The 20122-nt window shown below is 40.9% G+C and overlaps 1 protein-coding gene across 8 annotated transcripts in view; it reads left to right on the top strand.

The window, feature by feature from the left end:
- casz1 (castor zinc finger 1) overlaps positions 1 to 20122 on the top strand; it is an 88689-nt gene that overhangs the window by 52522 nt on the left and 16045 nt on the right. For all 8 annotated transcript variants that reach the window (XM_051879859.1, XM_051879861.1, XM_051879866.1 and 5 more), the window contains 7 exons: positions 2428 to 2997; positions 8442 to 9312; positions 10269 to 10334; positions 13285 to 13375; positions 16298 to 16462; positions 17933 to 18105; positions 18187 to 19049. In XM_051879859.1, the coding sequence (XP_051735819.1) occupies positions 2428 to 2997; positions 8442 to 9312; positions 10269 to 10334; positions 13285 to 13375; positions 16298 to 16462; positions 17933 to 18105; positions 18187 to 19049 (2799 nt within the window). The remainder of the gene's footprint in view (positions 1 to 2427; positions 2998 to 8441; positions 9313 to 10268; positions 10335 to 13284; positions 13376 to 16297; positions 16463 to 17932; positions 18106 to 18186; positions 19050 to 20122) is intronic.

Genomic DNA, 20122 nt, shown 5'->3' with positions numbered 1-20122 from the left:
TAACTGGTTTTCCGTGATCTTTTTTGAGCTAAGGAGCGTCTCATTAGTGCCCTGATTCTCTTTCATTTAAAACCTCAGATCTCATCTCTAAAAAAAGATGTATTTCGAGTGCACAGCCTTCATTTTTTTTTTATAGACAAAGGTGCTTACATTTTTTAGTTCTTTTTTTCACAGGTAGTGTTTATATATATATATATATATATATATATACATATATATATATATATATATATATATATAAACACTACTTGCATTACAGACCAAAGAAAAATTTTACTTGCTTTTGCCACTTGGCAAGTGTTAATTTTAGATGCTGGGAAAAAGGCACATAAATTGTGGGTAATGGAATGAGATCGCTTCTCAGGGGTCATTTCCTACAAGGAAAAGCGAGATTGCAATGCAAAGGAAATCACTAGTTAAAGCGTGAAATACTGAGCAGGGTAAACAGTAAATGACCTTTACTGTTGCACCCAAATGACCTCAATCTTCCGTTCGAGGTGTTCTGAAAAAATACTTCAGAATTTATGTTTCCACTTCCTAATAGTTTTTGCAGCTGATTTTTTTTTTTTTTTTTTTTTTGGGGGGGGGATCAAAATTGCCGTCCTCAACTGGGTGACCTCTTCAACCCGGGCCTTGCAATTGTCTAAGGTAAAAATGTGCACTTCTGAGGCGTTCAGATGCATCTGGTGCAGCGCGGAGCGTGCATAATTCCTCAGCTCATTGTTTCAGAGAGGAAGTGTTGAGTGTAAATACAGTAACTGAGAAAGCATGTGCTGGGGCCAGAGAGTGCACGGCACATCTAGAATATAACCTTGAGTCCCTTGAAAAGCTCATTATGCAGAAAAAAGTTACATTTAGATTTCGATTTACACATTTTCCCTTCAAAAACAATGTGAGATTTTCTTGTTAAAGCATCCATTCGAATCAAAACAGCTTTTGTATTGACAGCTTCATGGGATGGTTAGAAATAGCTCATCTCAACACAGCGTCTAACTACCAGCTAAAGCGTTCCACAGACCATTTTACGTCCCGCAGGTTTCCCATTCTTTATTTACTGCATGATAAACATCTTACTGTTACGAGCGGGCTCGATTTTAAGCCTGGAAAACCTATTAAAAGTGAACTTTGCTAAATCTTTGCATCAGATTTGGGTGACTTAGCAGTGAGAGAATTCTGCCCTTAAATAGGCATCTCTGGATATGGACGGACCGAGAACAGCTGCAGGGGGGGGGGTTGACACAGGGATAGATATTATAGATAGCACATTGGGGTGAAATAGCAAAATGACCAGGCCCATGCGGAATCTTCACATGCAGATTTTCGCAGAATTACTGGAATGTCGAAGCATGCTGACCTAAGCTGTGAGGTAATATGGAGTGCAACAGGTTATATGTGGTGAGTCTATCACGCCACGTTATGACCAGATCCCTTTATTGTGTGTAAGTGATCAGCTCCAGTACACTCTCAACTGATTATATTCACAGGAAGTATTTGTGTCAGACTCTCAAACCACTGTTGTGAACGCTGAAATGTCTATTGAAATAAGAAAAGCTGTTTTTGTGGTACGTACTAGGTGTGGTGGTCTTCTGAACTATAAGAGCAGGTTTAGGTGACTGACAGTGAATTTGAGTGAAAGCAGTGGAGACTAAAGCAGGGTGAGCGAGGTGATGTGAGGGGATGGCATGCTCCTTTTTTCTCTGTGTTTATCTCTTTTATGCACTCTGTCTCTTTCTCTCTACTTCCATATGCACTTTATGTTCTTTCTTATAGTCTTCTTTGCTCTCATCCTCATGTTGTCAGAGCTAAGGCTCACCTTGGCAGGACGGTGGGACTCTTTAGGTGAAGAGAGTCTTCAGTGTCAGGATGTGTCTATTCTGCTGTCATGTTCAGGATTAAATCTCACTGTAGTGGCGGATTGACACACCGTTGGGGGTATGATTGCGATCTAGTTTTTGTTCTGGCTATATAGGTAGAGATATTTCTCTCGTTTCCTTTCTCACCTTCTCTCCAAGGCGTGAATGACAACTGCAACTTACAGACACACGTGACTTTTTCTATTTAGCTTTGTATCGTTGTGTAAGTGAGTAGCAGCAAACACAAACTTATTTAAAATGCACTTAGTTAAACAGGTTTGTGGTTTTTAGCGAGAGGCATTGTGGTTTGCTTGCAGTGTTCAAGGATGGTGCAGCTGTTTTAACTGTGAGCAATGACCATAGGTTTTAACCAATAAAATGTTCCTTTTTCTTTTATAAAATGTTTATATATATATAAATGAAATCCAGATATATAAGTAAATACAAATGTGTAGTAATAAAATATAAATGAAAATCAGTACAATGGTGATGAATTGTTAAATAAATGCTAATATAAAAGTAAAGCCTAAAAACTAGAGAAAAATTCAATACGTTTTTTCTTTTTCGTTAACAGCTGAGAGGAGTTTATGCACTGAAAAGACCTCAGGAAAATCCACGATGGCCGCCAAAAGGAAAGGTGGCCTAAAACTGAATGCGATCTGTGCCAAGCTTAGCCGGCAGGTGGTGTACGACGGCAGTTCCCAGAATGCAGAGGGAGACTCAGACCTAGTGGACAACAGCGAGCGGGGCAGCTTGCTCTACGATGAGGGTGACCGGCCTGAAAGCGACTTCCCAGAGGCCCTGACCCTGGGCCAGAGCCTTGAGGAGGACCAGAAACGGCGCGAGGCCATTGAGAAGTGGGTGAACGGCGAGTATGCCGACGATCCACAGTCCTTTGAAGAGGGTGAGCACAGGGGACTCAAACCCAACAATGTAAATGACGATCCCCCTGAAGGCGTGTACATGGTACAGCCCAAAGGCTGCAGCGATGAAGAAGACAACGCAGAAGATGCTGACACCATGCCCGGCTCTCACGAGGGCAGTTATCAAGAGGACAAGGACTCGGTGGGAAGCCCGCACAAGGACGACAGCTACCAGCCCACCAGCGAAGCCCCCCCTCGCCAAGCTTCCTTCTCCTCACCAGGTATAACCTCTTTCTTTTAGGGTGATGTCATTAGTATTCATAGGTATTCGAACGTAACATTTACAGACACATTTTCGTATGTTCAAATAAAAACGGACAATTGTGACAGCACCTAAAACCTAAACTTTTTATATATATACGTACAACTTTTGAGACAAATCCGACAAATATTTCCAAAGCTATCCGAGGGCCTCCTGGTGAATAAGTTCAATACTTACAATCTCTTAGCGGGATGACGAGACTTTATCTGAGAAAATTCTTATATGATGTATTTATAAATGAAATCCAGATGGATAAATAAATACATAAATAAATACAAATGTGTAGTAATAAACTGTTATTAAAATTAAAAAATAAACAATAAAAAGCTGTTGAAAATTGTTGAATAAATTTGACGACATTAAAAAGTATTTAATTTAAAAACATATTGAATTAATCTAATTTAATAATAATATAAAATAAAAATTCTCAGTACATTTCCAAAGTTGTTGATACATAAAAGATCTAAAATACATTTTAGATGCTGTCATTAAGTTGATTTTGTGCATTTCGATGTCTAAACTTGACTGCATGTGACACACTGTAAAAATACAGATCACATTGATCAGTATTTGTCTGTGTGTAGCCAAACAAAGTGCACATAATCAAGATAAAATCTCTTCTCAGTTTTCACAGATCTTACTTTACCTGTGCTCAATTTGACATGCCACGACTACCTAAGTGCAGTTCTTGGAAAGAGAGATCTATAGTTATAACATAAAAGAGAGTGACTCTGTTGCCACCCAGCAAACATGTACAAACAATCTGCATTGGGGAGAAACAGGAACTAAAAGAAGAAATGAATTTTTAGAAGAGACTTGTATGTGTGTAGCAGCAGTTGAGGGGCCGAGAGTGTTGGCAGACCGGCTAAGCTTCATATTACACCCAGGATTACACTCTGACTCTTTGATTTTCTATAAGCTCACAAAACGTAGCTACCACCCGGACCCAATTACATAGTAGACCCGCTCTGCCAAGACTCCAGGTCCTCTAGAAGTTCAAGAGATTAAATCCTAGAGATTCAGAGAGTCTTGAGTAAAGCAAAAGCCTAACGAGCGTCCCTTAAATCAGTGTGGGAAGAAACGAAAACTGCGCTTTTTCTGTATTTGCAACACATTCATCTAGATAACGTGGCGCGTGTTGCCATCTTTCACAGTGATAACAAACAAGCAGAATCTGCAGAAACCGACACAATCTCATTTTAAAACCTCTGAACTTTCACCTCTGACTATCTCGGGAAGACTGCAGTACTCAACAAAGGTACTTAACACAAAACGAGACAGAAACTATGCTAGATAACAACAAGAGATAAGAAATATCACTTTGGTGAAAAGACGTTTCTTTTCTCTACCAAAATCAGGTTAAGCTGGTGCTTTTTTGTTAAATGCTTTCTTCTTTCAGTTTTATTTCTGCTTCATGTTTTTTTTTCCTCTCTCATTCTTACGGTAGAAGCACCTATAAGCTTGTGGCCTCTATCGCAGAAGTGGGGCCAAGAGCTTCTCAGAAAATCAAGTATTTTCCGGCAAACATGAGTGCTTTGTGGTTTTAATCAGTCATTTTGTGTTTATTTCATGGTCATAAAGAAAGCTGTCTGTAAATATGTGTTTGTGTTGTACACCTTTGCTTCCATTGGGTCCCGGCTGCTTCTGCATCTCAAAATGAAGAAAAAGCATTTGAAGACTGCAGTAAGCAGACATTAGTCACCACTCTTGTCTTGAGTTGTTTTTCCCTCCTCTCTCTCTTTGTTGATTGTAACTAGGGCATCTATACTGCCATGTTACTGAGCGGCTCACAATTAAAATATTTTTTCTTCTCTCGTGCTGCTGTCTTTCAAAGGCTGATGCGGAGCGCACATAATTATGCATATAAACATAGTGGCTTAATTATCTCTCACAACATCAGTGACAATGTAATTAACAAACATCGCAAGATCAATGAGAGAAACTGCGACCTTCAAAACATTTAACTCCTCACATCAGGGGACTGAGCAGAATCCCTATCAGCATAAAATCACAGAATGCCTTTCCCATAGCAGTCAAATGCACGCCAAATGCATGCTTCTCAACCAGGCTAAGTAAAAGATCATGTCAAAATATCAGTATCTTTTTGAAGTATATAAATTATATATATTTTTTATTTATCATTTATTACCTATTTTAGCTATATGTGAGCTTTGTTTCCTTTTGCTAATGGCATTTTTGCCTTTTGCTATTTGCTTATTCTCCCAGAATATTAATTATATATGTAATTTAAGAAAAAAAATCAATTTATTTATTTATTTATAATGGAAATGTAAAAAATGACATATAAAATTAAAACTCTTGGAGGAAAAAAAAAAAAAAAGCTATATATATATATACTATTTTCTTACATTCTTTTTTATTTGTGTTTTTTATTGTAGTTTAGAAGAATTCTAATAGAACAAAATTCTAATAGAATTTATTGCAGGTAGAAGTGAGATTCTCTTCAAATTCAGCCTTTATGAACAATACACGTCACATTTAGCTTCACCAGAAGCTAATATCATACACCGTTCAAATATTTTGACGTTTAACGAGTGGTTTCTAGATATGGCAGCAAATTTGATGTGCTGTTTTCTGGAGTTTATTTAAAAATTAGCATCAGAAAATTCTGATTAAGATCACAACTTTGAAAGTGTTGTCAGTGGACCCTTGATAAGTCCATGTATATATATATATATATAGATCCTTACATTTATGTCCTTATCATCATCCCCTCTGGAGTGCATGAAGACCCAATCAGCCTGCTTCTGATGGCCATGTTTGGTCAACAGAAAGGAGATATAATGTCCATTTGTTATCACACCACGGAGGGAAAAACGTACCTTAATTGCCTCAAACATAGACAAGGGCTTTGTCACGGGCTGGAATTTGCCAGTATGAAGTGGCGAGATTAGGAGCACTTCTTTTTGTACTCTCCAGTGGCATGAGGAAGAGAGAGAGAAAGTGCTGGGAGTTCAGCCAGGCAAATCGTATCTTTCCCCCAAAGCCATGGCTTTCCAACCACATGCACATGACATCATTTGGAGCGTGTGAGATAAGGATGAGGGGGGGGGACTCATTTACATGCTGTTTTAAAAGGTTATCTCCTCTTAGGTCCTGGCATAATGTGTGCAGTTTAAGTCCAATCATTCTCATGACACTGATAGTCTATTAAACGCATACAGAGCCGGCCACTGGCATGCTAGACTTCTCGTCCCTTCTACTGTTACCACCTGCTACTACTGTTGCTACAGCTATTACTTTTCCTGTGTGTAGTACAACCAACATCTCTTCTAATACCAACAGTCTGATCTTAAAGAGACAGTTCACTCAAAAATGAAAGCTGTTAAAGGGAAAGTTCACCTAAAAAATGCCATTTTGTTGACATCTAGTCACCTTCATGTTGTTCAAAACCTGTTTTTTTTTTCCTGAATGGAACTTAAAACAATTCTGCTAAATAGCGTTGTTTTTCGTTCCACAGAAACCGAAAAATCATATAGGTTTGGAACAACATGAAGTTGAGTGGATAATTTTGGGTAAACTATCACTTTAATAGTATAGTGTGAAGAGAGGAGTGGCTTCATATCCTATAGGTGACTTTTGACACTAAAAATAATGCTAATAATAGACTGATAACACTCAAAGAATGAGACGGGGATTTCTGTCAGAAAATGAAGGGAGTTTCCCAACTGTTTGAAAAAAAAGCTACAGATGGAATATGTCCAATTACCCAAAGCAGAAGTGTCTTTGATTGCTGCCCTTGGAAAATGTTCAGGGACAGAGATTAAAGAGCCTGTCTTGACTTTAAAGCTGTGTAAAATCACATGACCTGACAAAACCCCTTTGAGCAGTCATGACCTATTCAAAAATATAGTCACTGGATGCCAAATTTATGACTGAAGCCTTGCTCTGCCAAACTGAAGTTCTGGGGATGCATACAGTAGCACTAAATATCCTTCGGTATGAAATAATAGCTCATTATTTTTTATAGTTTTTGTTGTGGCCGATTCAGCAGTGATTAAATTGAGGCTAATTAACAATAAATGAGTGTACTTTGTCAAAATGTGATAAAAAAAAAGCAGGCACTTTAACAAATGCAATACACTTTGGTGTCTAATGACTTTTTTAAAGCACTAAAGGCAGAAATCTCATGTGGTTATAGCACATTTTCTGGTCATTTTGTCTATATATAAATACCCCTAAAATGTAATCTAATCTATAGCATCTATTATCTATATCATATCGTTTATTTTATAAATATATTTAATATATAATTATAACATGAGCTATACACACCTTTCACACCTACCGTAAAATACAAATTAATTTTCAGTTCCTTCTTTTGTACCCTATTTGGTAAACGTGACAGTAATACTCCAAGGCAGCAGTGAGTTGAGAAAATGAGTAAATGTGGAGAGCTGTAAGGACTGTCTTGACACCCTAACCTTTGAGCATGAGATGAAATTACTGTATGTACTCAAACTCACTATAGCTGCTAAAATGATGCATAGCAAAGTGTAGGGAGTTTCCTATCAAATACCTGATACATTTCTCTTAAATTTTTCATGCCCTTTCGATCTCCCAGATCGCCTTTCATACTGATGTAGCACGGCTAGGACTAGCCCCAATGCAGCAATGGAAATTTGGGGATTATTTTACATGCTGAGAAGGAGATGTGAAAAGCACGGGCGAGAGACCGATTTAGCAATAACATAGAAATATGAGACCAAAGCTGAAATATTTTAGTATTAATTAGCATGGCCGTGGCTAATGTTACCTCTAACCGTCTCATTTGCTCAGCAATGAAAAAGGCAATCAAATAAATGGAGAAAAGGTCTGGTGGAGGGCTGGGGTCCTGGCAGGGTGGAGAGGGAGTTTATCTGACACTTCTGTGAAGTTGTCATCTGGAGCCGTGTTCTTGTACAAGGGTAGCTCTCCTGACAGACAAAATGAGACAAGATGAGATTTTTTGCATTCATCTGCTGTGGTAAACACTGTATATCAGAGCCAAGCACTAAGTGCACCGGTGCCAGAGGGGTTTGTGTCCCTCGCTCACACACATACACAAAGATACTTTAAAAGAGCATTAATTTGGCCTTTATATGAACTGGTTAAGCAGCAAGGGAAGCTTTCAACCCAAATTGTCTCATTTTCCTGCTCTATCTGACCTTCCTTCAGACCTATATGAAAGTTAATGGTCCAGAATTAAAACCACACCTTTATTACCTCATTCAATCCTTCTATTTGGGCCTTTCTGTAATTTTATTTTATTTTTATTAGTTTAATTGTTCTTATAAAAATTAAAAGTGCTCATTCTCTTAATACTTTCAGATCCAGTTTTGTCATCATTTCAGTTCTGAGGTGTTATCTAAATCAACTGTTTATCTTTGGATTTTTGTATAGGAGAGGCCTCCGCACTACGTGATTACGCCGCCAACACCATGAGTGAGTTCTTACACATGTTTGGCTATGATGACCAGAAGGTTCAGGATGAGCTGGCCAAGAAGATCAGCTTTGAGAAGCTGAAAGCAGCTACCTCAGATCCCTCCTCCCTGAGCAGCGAGGAGGCCACCCGTCGAGCTCGCTTCTCCAAGTACGAGGAGTACATCCGTAAGCTGAAGGCCGGGGAGACCCTGCCCTGGCCTATACACCCCAAGCCCGAAGAGCTTAACTCCAAAATGGCACCGGAAAAGAGTGCTGCCCTCATCCAGCCGGCCCTTGCGGGGTCAGAGGGACAGATATTTCCACCCGGAATGGACCACAAACAAAGCTCGCTCAATCCACCCCCAACCAACCCCTCACACATCCAGAACCTGGCATCCCGTGCGTCTAAGTATGATTACTTCATCCAGAAGCTGAAGATGGGCGAGAGTCTCAGACAGCAAAATGGCAATTCCTACAAGCGGCCCTCCAAGTACGACTTAGAGAACGTCAAGTTCTTGCACCTCTTTAAACCTGGAGAGGGCAACCCTGACATGGGCGGCGCCATCGCTTTTAAGACCGGCAAGGTCGGCAGGCCGTCAAAGTACGATATTCGAAACATCCAGAAGTTCATCCCTGGGAAGGTTGATCCGCCGATAATGCCGAGCGTTCTCCCGGCTACAGCAGGGACCCCAGGAACGCCAGTCATCAATACGGCTGCTCCTGCTGGGGTCGTGGGCCCTCCCGGGTTGCCCGTAGACCAGGCGGGCCACCTCGGCTTTAACACTGACTACATGAAGTCCAGCTTCTCCAAAACTGACTCCATCACTACTGGAACCGTCTCTTCTGTCAAGTAAGGCCATGTTTGAAAATGAACTGTTTGGACAATAAGTTGACAGGAAATGACAGTAATTTTAACGTTAACCCGCATAGGGGTCCTGAGACTTTTGGGGGGTCAAATGACCTCAGCTGGCTTTAAAGTCAGGTTGCAAGTTTGAAGAGGCTTGGTTGGCACTCTTTCTATGAGTTGTCTTGACCTTGTCAATAGTCCAGGTTAGCAAGAGCCTTATGGCTGTTCTCCAGCAGTCCCTGGGACAGCCAGCAGTGTGGCCATGTGCAAATACACACACACACACACACACACACACACACACACACACATACAGTGATTTGTTGTCAGAACCAGCCCTAAAGAGGCAGATTAACCCCAGGTCATCCCCTGCTGGAGCTGCTCATGTTTTTAGTCCTGAGTTAGTGCTGCTGAACTGCTGCCACCTTGAATACAAAATGCTTCACCCATACTATAATGTGTTACATTAGAAATTCCTCCTTTTAAGTGCTTATTCAATAAAGGTGGGATGCTAAGTCAAATGCTGCCACCAAACCCAGACTTTTAGGTAACTGTTAAATCGATGAGGATTGTTTCTGAAACAGGATGTCCTAAAAGCCATAGTCATCCCTCATACAAGGGCCAATCAAACAAAATAAAACGCATGCAGCCATTTTCTGGCTTTCTGACACTTTGCATTTGTGCTCTCTCCAAAAACGCACATAAATAATTTATGCATTCAAAAACATTTTTTTTTTTCTCTCTCTGTGCTTTCATTGTTGGGAGGCCATGCATCAAAGCATGCCTACATACCTCCCTAATTCATTCCCAAACCAAATCGCTACTCCATCGAAGAAAATGTATATTGATAGCCCAAACTTTGAAATGGCTCATAAGTAAATACTGCGTCAGTTTGTTTTTATTACTGATGGAATGCATGCCATTAATCCTTTTCTCTTTTTTTCCCCATGCTATGATAGGAATGGCCTTCCTCCCGAGAAACCTGCCACAGAGGACGTCAACGTGTACCAGAAATATATCGCCAGGTATGCAAATCCTCACCCTCACAAAACTTCACGACAACATTCTTTAATCGATGACATATTTTACGCTTTAATAAAGCAGGATGTAGATTTGCGAAAATACACTTTCTGTGCGGGCGATAAATTACGCGTAAGCACGCCAGGTTTATGGACTAAGGAAAATTAATTGAATTAAAGGCTGGAAAGTGAGTAATTTTTTCTCAGTGTCAGTTTCTCTGCCAGCGCCGTAGCTGAACTCCGTAAAATCTTAAGCAAACAGCTTGAAATGTTTGCAAAAACATCGGACACATTAGACTGCCCTGCATGTGCCTGTGTGTCATTGGGCATGACTGCTCAGATAGTTGAGACTTTCATTTCTAATATCTGCACTTCAAATGAAGATACTGAATCAACTAAATGACAGGCGCTCGCAAATGCAGACAAAGCGCAGAGATAGATGCGGCGCACTCTAATATCGGCTTCTGTTTCCTTTTGTCACGCCAGTAGAAAGGTGATTATCATTTGTTTATTTATTCTAGCCTTAAAGAGAGAAAAAGGCGCATTTCAAAAGGCAAAGTGGCTTTGGCGTTAATGATTACTCTCCCAAGCCGTAACATGAAGGCCACAAATCAAAGCCCTGGCACTAACAGACACACACACATCCTTGTGCACACACAAAAACCCTCCTTGGACTGATTACATTTTGCAAGAAGATTTAATTAAGGAATTTTTAATGAGGCTTCTGCTGGCACTGCCAAGAACTGTTTTGATATTTGCACTGCATAATGCATAAAATTTGTCTAAACATCTCGGCAGTTGATGCGCGGGGAGGCAGTAGATAAGCCCAGATACAGTTTCAATTTCCGTGTTGGGAAAAAAAGAAAGGAAAGAGAGGAGGGGAAAAAAGAAAAATGAGGACTCATAAAAAGGGCAAATGCAGCCTGGTGTATTGGGGGGTTGTTGAAGGATCGGGGTGGGGGGGGGATCATCCACGCTAATGAGAGAACAGTCGTGCTAAAAAGCAGCTTTGTAAACTTGTCTACACCCACCTTCCCCCCCACAAAAGGGGAAAAAGTTCTTTATCTCCTCGCACTGCCGCGGTTTGATGTTTAAAGAGCTTCCCTGGTAGTGTTTAGTCACTGTTTTCCCTCCTAAATGCTTTTATGTACCCAGCATTGCACCAAACTTTGATCGGCATGTCTCTATTGTAACGGGAGATGTGCGGCAATCTCTGTATCGTGGCGATATTAATATTTAATCCGCCACTGAATAGCAGCGTGGCCCATTAGCCCCCTGACGCGGCAAGTGGGAATTGTCCAGAGGCAAAGTGATACAGCCGGGGTGGGCTGCCATCCCAGGGGGGTTCTGTGTACACAGGGCCGGGAATGTTTGAGTGCGACGCAGAGGGGCTGCTAATGGTGGGTGAGTTTAACGCGTGCATCTCTGCCGGTGCGAGTGTGACATGTACAGTCTGTACTGTAAGCCTGTGTTGTAATCTCTTTTGTAAAGGAATAGTTCACCCAAAAATGAAAATACCATCACTAGAATTTAAAAGGAGACATTTTAAATATTGTACTGGTCGTTTTTTCCATGCAATTACTATGAATTGGGGACTGGGGACTTTTGAATCCAAACTTTGCAAAAATCCAAAATTTCATCAGTCACTTTTCTCTTCAGCAAGCTGCTGTGATGGGATCAGTGCGCCACTGAGTTGTACTCAAGTTAAGTTTGTGAACAAATCATTCATTTTTTGAATAAAATCAATTGATTCATTGAAATGATTCAACTCAGTGAAGGATGATTCTTTCACAAACCTGACAATTCTACTTCTCTCATGAATGCAACTTTCAGAAGACTTGGAATATAGTCATACAGACTATTTTTATGATACGTTCATGGTGTCCTCATTTGGCTGTAATTGCATTGGGAAAAAAAACACTGATGCATGCCTTTTTGTGTTCCTTGAAAGAAATAATATCAGAGAGGTTTGGTACGACATGTAGGTGAGTGTTTGGGTGAACTGTTCCTTTAAGATGCAAACACGCCTGCCACTTCCCCAGCCCTTCAGAACACCACCCACGTTTAGCAGGTAGTGGATTCACCATTCAATTAGCTTAATGAACTTAGCAAAGTGATTTGTAAAAGCAGTCTAGGGATAATCCAGGCAGTAGGGGGAAAAAAATTACTTAGCTTTTTCCCTACTTCAGCAGATGGTGCTCTTGGCAGCGGCGGTGCGAATGTTTATTTGTGTGTTTTGAGCTGTAATTGGAGGTTTTTAACAGTCATCATCGTCAGGGTTATAATCAGCCTGTAAACACTCAGGAAATGTGCCTCTTTAAAGCACCGCCAATCCGCGGAAGACCGGGCGAGTCAGTCGGCGAGAGTGAAGAGGAGGAAGCCACACGGAGACACACTCAAACCTTTCTATTAGGCCTAACCTTTCCCTGATTAAAGCATAGGCTGTTAACCTGGAGAGCCGAACGCTGATTTGGCAGGGCTTAAAGCACGAGCAAATGAGTGAATTATGTCGGGGGTTACAGTTTAATAAGAGTCTACCTACTGCCTTTGAAGGCAATGGAACTAATTTGGTGGAGATTGCTGTGGCTGGAGAGTGAATTGCAATCGTATGGTCGAGGAAGCGTAGGCCTGTTTTCTCTATGTGTTTATAGTTCCTGGTAATGACTCTGAGCTCCGTGAAGATGACTCTGTCAGTGTTAGGGCATCTATCAAGCGGAGATAAAAGGCTAAATTGCCCTTTCAAGATCAGCCCCCACATTGTTAGAGGTTTCGTATATGGAATAGAAATAGCAAAATGCGACTCCTTTTTCACTTTGAAAATGATCTCTTTATCTCATTGCTGTTTCTGAAATCGTGTTTATCTTTAGCTCAACATCATAATAATGTTTGGATTCAGAATACTTGGCTAAAACACTAACAATTACAGTGTTTTACAGATATTTCTGTCTGATTGTAGGTTTTCAGGGAGTCAGCACTGTGGCCATGTGCACTGCGCTTACCAGTACAGAGAGCATTATCACTGCATGGACCCCGAATGTAACTATCAGGTGAGTACAAACAGCTACAAACAGGGTTACAAATGAACACTTAGTGCTAAACACAAGTAATCACCTGTAACTAGTAGTCAGTGTTGCAAAATGCTCATTTATTTTTATTTAATCTTTATTTATTGGAATTTTATCTTGCATGCAAATGTGAATAAAGTGTCTAAATGTTTTAGTAAAAGGTTTTTTTTTTTTGCTTTAGTGGGTGTCCTTTCCTCCTTTTTGATGATAAATGAGATTATGTCAGCTGGGTAATTTTTGGGCACGGTTCAACGCACTTTAACATTCATCTCTTACTGCTGAAAATCTAAACACCTTCATTCTGTAAGACAACCGCATAATGCAGAGAGTGTCACAACACCATTTTAAAGCTCACCTTCACACTTTTCCCATCACTTCCTGACAGGGGAGGAAGATAACCGTTAGAGGAAATGATTGAAGTGTGCCAGGGTTCACACAAGGAAACAGCCAAACAAAACCTTACGGACAAGGTTTTTATCTTGGCACCATACTGGCTTAACAGGTTTAGATAGATGAGGGCTATTTCTCAAAACTCAATCAGACTGACAATGGCCTTCCTTTTTTTTTATAGTTAATGGTAAATACTTTAAAAAGATGCCTCCTTTTTTCCTAAGGACATCTGCTAATACTCTTGGGCCACTCATAATCCCCTTTCACATTATTAATCTGATCCATGTCCCCAGAGTTGTCATGTTCAGCACAGCAAAATCAGCATTAAGCAGATCAGAACACAGACAGCAGCGGCTCACGCGCATATGGTGGAAAAGAGCAGGCAAAGACTGGCACATTTGTCAAAGACATCAAAAATCCTCCTGCAACGAGAGCCGCTCAGTCTTTTCTTTATCAAGTCCTCTCTAGTCATAATCTCCCACTTCATTTTTAATCATCTGATTACATTTTTCATTATAAACATCCAGGAATCCTGCTGAAGACAACAGGGCAGCTGTTGCATCTAAAAGAGACTTATTCAGCCCAGCAGGCTGCCTCTTGTTATTCAAGTACAATTCTTCAAACTGTAAGCAGAGCTGGTTGAAAAGTCCCTTTGAAGCTGTCCGTTTTTGGAACTTGCATTGCTTAAGAATTCATTGACATTGTTGTACATGCACGTCATTTTCTGATTAAGGTCAATATTCTGATTAAGCCATTTTTTTTTTTTTTTTTTTAAATCCACTTATTTCCAATGTTTGCCATGGAGTTTGTTTTAACATTTGTGAAAGGTTAGTGTGCAAATCTAATATTCAATTCTGATCAATACAAGCATAAGAATTCCTGCAGCTTAAACAGTAGAGCATGGGACTGGCAATCTTATTCAGATTTCTATAAACCCAGAGCTTTGGCTTAATCTGGTTATGGCAATCAGGTTATCGAATTTACAAAATTAGAATATGACCAAATTCGGATTAATATTTGAATGCATGTAAAAGGCGTCAGTGAATCTTGGTTTAGTTTAGTAATGACAGACAGGAGGCTGTGCGTACCCCAGCTGAAAGGTGAGGCTCAGATGAACTTGTTTTTGGAATTGATAAGTCATTAAAATGTTACATGACACAGTGGTGGAATATTATCCTGCGGTTGCCAGCCTTTGCTCCACTCCATACCGGCCCTGCCTCTCCTTTCATGGCCATCCTGCAATGCGATGGGAATCCTAAAATAAATGTCCACACAACCGTGTGGCCACTCTGCTAAGTACAGAAGCCCACTGATACAATTTCCTGCTGTTTTCCACAGTTCCGCTCAGTGTAGCCGGATCTAGATCGGTATCTCTTTTTATTTGTTTGTCGACATCCCAAATTCCTGTCATCACCGTTTGTTGGACATTGGCTCATATATCATATAAATACAGTTCTCTTCTTTTGAAATAGGAATGAAAATGTAACACTATATATAGCCAAGATTTAAGTTTTTATCTTTGTGTATTTATATATCTTTATTTATTTATTTATTTTTTGCCTGTAAGATAAGCTTCATAGATGGGCAATGAGGTTTTGTGGATGTTTCTGTCATATTTTTTTTTCTCCTGTTGCTCATTTATGTAGAAAATATGGATTTACGTTGGAAGAGGCTCATTGATTTCAGCTACTCTTGTTTCAGTTCCTGTAATATTAGCTCAAGCCCAATTACTGCAGATTTGGTTGCCCTGATCTCTCAAGAGTGAGGTTTTTTCCCCTACATCGCTTCGTTTTTTTTTTCCCCAGACTGCTCCGTGGTGTAGGAGATTTTAATTTTGAGGAGGGGTATTTTAGCATATTTCCTCATTATTATTGTCAAACCCGGCACAAAACTGTGCTTTAATACTTTAATTAAAAATGGAATCATATCTCAGACGGGAATTAAAAGAGAAACATTTTTTGGTTGCCTTGTTTGTTTGTTTGTTGTCTTTTCCCCGTGCTCGTTCCAAAACCATCTGCATGGAACATGATTTTTCAGAAGCGGAGAATATCACAACTGTGATCTCGCGTGTCAAGTGATCCATCTTAATTAGAAATGGTGAAATAAAACGTAATAAACAGTCTAGCTCAGGAACCTTTTTAAGCAGTACATTACGCACAGATTCAAACATCAGGTGAGCTTAGAAAATACTACAAAGTCATATTTGAGTCATAATGCAATGCTTTGTGTGCATATAGGAAGTCTGTAAGGCAAACTCCAAATAACACACACCCTTCAAAGTAAAGTACTCACGTTTAAGTGTTCTGCTCTGCAATGCGAGTAGGGAAAAGTGAATTCACCTTATACCTGCTATTATGACCGCTAGTGATATGCACCATTCACCCACCTGGCTGCAATTTGCTGCAATGCTCTGCAGCTGTTGCATGAGTAATAAAATAACTCATTGCTGGTTTCCTTCGGAACCTACACAACACCTCCCCCACTTTACGAACTCTGTATATCTGTTGTTTACAGAGATTTACCAGTAAGCAGGATGTGATAAGGCATTATAACATGCATAAGAAGAGGGACAACTCTCTGCAGCACGGATTCATGCGTTTCAGCCCTTTGGATGACTGCAGTGTGTACTACCACGGCTGCCATCTCAACGGCAAGAGTACCCACTACCACTGCATGCAGGTAAACCACAGCAAAAACCCCTAGTTTGCAAAAAAAGAAAAAAAATGCACATTCACCCTTATACAGACACATGCAAATATCAGTTCCCTGCTTGTACAGGATTTGAGAAAAAATATAAATATACATTTCAGGGTTTCAGATGCATTTACTTGAGATGACTTCTTGAAAAATTGAACAAAATCTACTTTCCTTGCACGGTAATAACGTTAATAGCAGCAGGCAAATAGCACAGCCTTTTATAAGATCCAGCCTAAAATGACATTAAAGTTCTTCAGCTTTTCCTCGAGGCCTATATGACCATTTAAGAGCAGTTTTGTTCATAAGACAGTAGGTGTCAGAATAAATAAAATTAAATTAAAAGGATGAACAAGATGTGGCCCTCCTCTCCCCTCACCGCATTTCTCCCTCACTCCTTAGTTGGCATGGATCAAACTCTGTGAGCTGTTTATATGAACTCAACATTTTTTCATCTTTTAGTACCAAGTGGCGAGTTAAAGATTATTTCCCACCAGATCTGTTTAATTCTTTACATCTGCTTATTTTCAAGGTGTCACTTTCGAGCCGAGCTCTTTTTCACCACAGGCAACAGTGGCCCGAGACTTAAGATATATTCTCTTTTTTTTTTAAGCCTCCCTAACGGCGTAATTGTTATTAGACATTTCAGCTCTTGTTTTAACAGCAGTGAGAACAGGCAGATGTTGGCACCCGTTCTCCTGATTTACGGAGAAAAAACAGAGTGGCATTTTTTTCATTGTTTGACTGAATATGGCCAAGTTACCCTGTTTGCACGGGTGAAAAGTGCCAGAGATGATATACAATTGCTGGTTTTAATTCAAACATTAGTTCACGTTCGTCTGCTGCCCAGAGGGCTCCTGAGTGCTGCTGTTGAGTAACAGAGCCTTTCAAACCGAAGTAAGTGACAGTCTTCCCGAACAACCCCCCTGACTCTTCTACTAAAGCATAGACCTCTAATATAGACTCAAAACCTTAAATGGAAGAAGGTTTCAACCACACGACACCTCACCATACTGCTTTTGCATGCCACATACTGCAAATCACAAAAAAATAGTCCTGTCTTTTATCTCTTTGAAGCTGTTTTCATGAAACGCACACCTGTTTTTTCGGGTAAAGGGTTTGCTTTTCATATTTTATGAGATGTTGTCTCAAGAGTACATTTTTAACAAAGCTTAGATCTTGAGAAAATGTTTCCTGTTCATTTTTTTAGGTCACCTGTTTCTTTGCTCCCCACATTGAGTTCATCGCCAAACTGAGCTATTTTTGTGTCACATCTCGAGTTGTTGTTTTCATGTCCCTGCAGACTACAAGAGCTCAAGCACCAAGCCACTGTTTTCTGAGCATTTTTCATAAAGTGCAACATACTGAAACTCACACATGGTATTTATTTCTAAACCATGCTCACGCTTTGTCTCATGAAAGCTTTTTTTTTATTTTTTATTTCCTGTCTGTCAGGTGGGCTGCAACAAGGTGTACACGAGCACCTCTGATGTCATGACTCATGAGAACTTCCATAAGAAAAATGCACAGCTGATCAACGATGGCTTCCAGAGGTTCCGCGCCACCGAGGATTGCGGGACGGTCGGGTGCCAGTTCTACGGGCAGAAGACCACCCACTTCCACTGCAGGTAAGATGGCCGCTCAAGCTCAACTTAATGTGTGTTAAATGCCATTTCAGAGGTTAAGCCTTCGCCTTTTCCGCCTCTTAGGCGCCCAGGCTGTACCTTCACCTTCAAGAACAAGTGTGACATTGAGAAGCACAAGAGCTATCACATCAAAGATGACGCTTACGCCAAGGATGGCTTCAAGAAATTTTACAAATACGAGGAGTGCAAGTACGAAGGCTGCGTCTACAGCAAGGCCACCAACCATTTCCACTGCATACGCCAAGGCTGCGGCTTCACCTTTACCTCTACCAGCCAGATGACCTCACACAAGCGCAAACACGAGCGCCGCCACATTCGCTCCTCGGGTGTGCTGGGCCTCACTTCCTCCTTCCTGCTGCCCAAAGAGGAGCAGGAAGAGTCCAGCAATGATGACCTCATGGACTACTCCGCCATTAGCAGCAAGAACTCCAGCTTAAGTGCTTCTCCAACGACCCAGCAGTCCTCCACTGTACCGCATCTGCTGTCCACTCCCACCACCACCATGTCCTCCAGCCACAGCGTCAAGCCCACCGCCGCTCTGCCTCCAGCCAGCCGCATTTCCACCCTGCTGTCCCAGGCTCTGCCGAGCAATGTACCCATGGCCCTGGCACTTTCCAACAGTGCACTGGCAGGTGCTTCCAACCCCTTCTTCCCCCTCATTCCCAGAATGCCCATGCCGCTCACACCCTCTGCCGCTGGCCTGATATCCGTCGCCACCTCTGTGGCTCACTCCATGCCCAGCGATTCTCTACCCCAGACCTCTACCCCGACTGGGGACCCAGCTGCTGCTACTGTAGCTTCCACTCCGACGTCATTCGCTGCATCATCCATTATGGAGAAGATGTCGGCCAGCAAGGGTCTGATATCGCCCATGATGGCCCGACTGGCAGCCGCTGCTCTGAAGCCCTCCAGTAACCCGGACGCAGGTTTGTTTCATCTTTAGTACCAACTTGTGATCATCCAGATCAGTGTTTCTCAACTGGTGGGTCACACACAGTAATTTATATACGCATATAATATAATAATTAAAACATTTATATTAATTTTGATTTTAAAATCCATACAAATTAATTTTTAGAATTTTAAATTCTGGTGAATACCGATAAATGGATAATTATTTTCTTATTATGGCTGGTAACCAATAAATGTCCGATATTAATTTGTCTAAAAAAATAAAACCATTTGAGAATCACTGGACTAGATATTCCCAATGTTTATGTCTAGAACAGGTGCGAAAAAGACACTCTGTCAAAGGGTCAGCTTTCCTCATGAGAGCATCATTTTCTTGGGTCACTCTGCCCATGTGTTTCTCTTTCTCTGTTCCTATACCCGTCACTGTGAAAGGGCACTGTCAGGTCATCTGCTCATGATATCCACAGATGCTACACAAACTCTGATTTCAGGATTAAGGCAAAATATTAAAGGGCTGGTTTGCTGCTCTAGTCTTGTTATTGCAGCGATCATTGTCATGATACCCACAATCCATTAGCAGATAAGTGCTGAACTAGTGAGTGGGCTCTGTAAAGCTGCCTCTAATAGCATTCTCAGGAGGATCCCAGGGCCTGTGTTCTACATGCTTCCTCATCACCGGCCTCTTATCTGAGCGTGCACTCGTTCCAACCAAATGGAGCCTGAATAATATTAAGTTGAGAAATTGGAGGTACAAAGCAGCTTTTTATATGCACTCTGATATAGAGGAAGAAATATCAGAAACTGGTGAAGCAGAAATGACTCAGCGCTCCAGAGAGGACTGTGTGTGTATGTGTTGGTGTGTATATAAAGGCACTACTTGTTTCAGTATGAAAACACCGATGTGGAGTCTGTGAAGTCCTTTACTCCCTGGGCATTTTTAGGCTAGCAAGTAAGTGGGTTTCCTTACAAAAATACTCTATTGTGAGGGTGTCATGGTACTACTCTTTATATATTTCGCAGTACTGATTGATTACCATATTCACGTAACATGCTTTTACCTGTACATGGTATTGCATGGGACTTCAAA

This window comes from Ctenopharyngodon idella, chromosome 22 (assembly GCF_019924925.1).
Source record: "Ctenopharyngodon idella isolate HZGC_01 chromosome 22, HZGC01, whole genome shotgun sequence".
Classification (NCBI taxonomy): Eukaryota; Metazoa; Chordata; class Actinopteri; order Cypriniformes; family Xenocyprididae; genus Ctenopharyngodon; species Ctenopharyngodon idella.
Note: the sequence above shows the minus strand (reverse complement) of the source record. Positions and strands in the feature narration are given on the sequence as shown.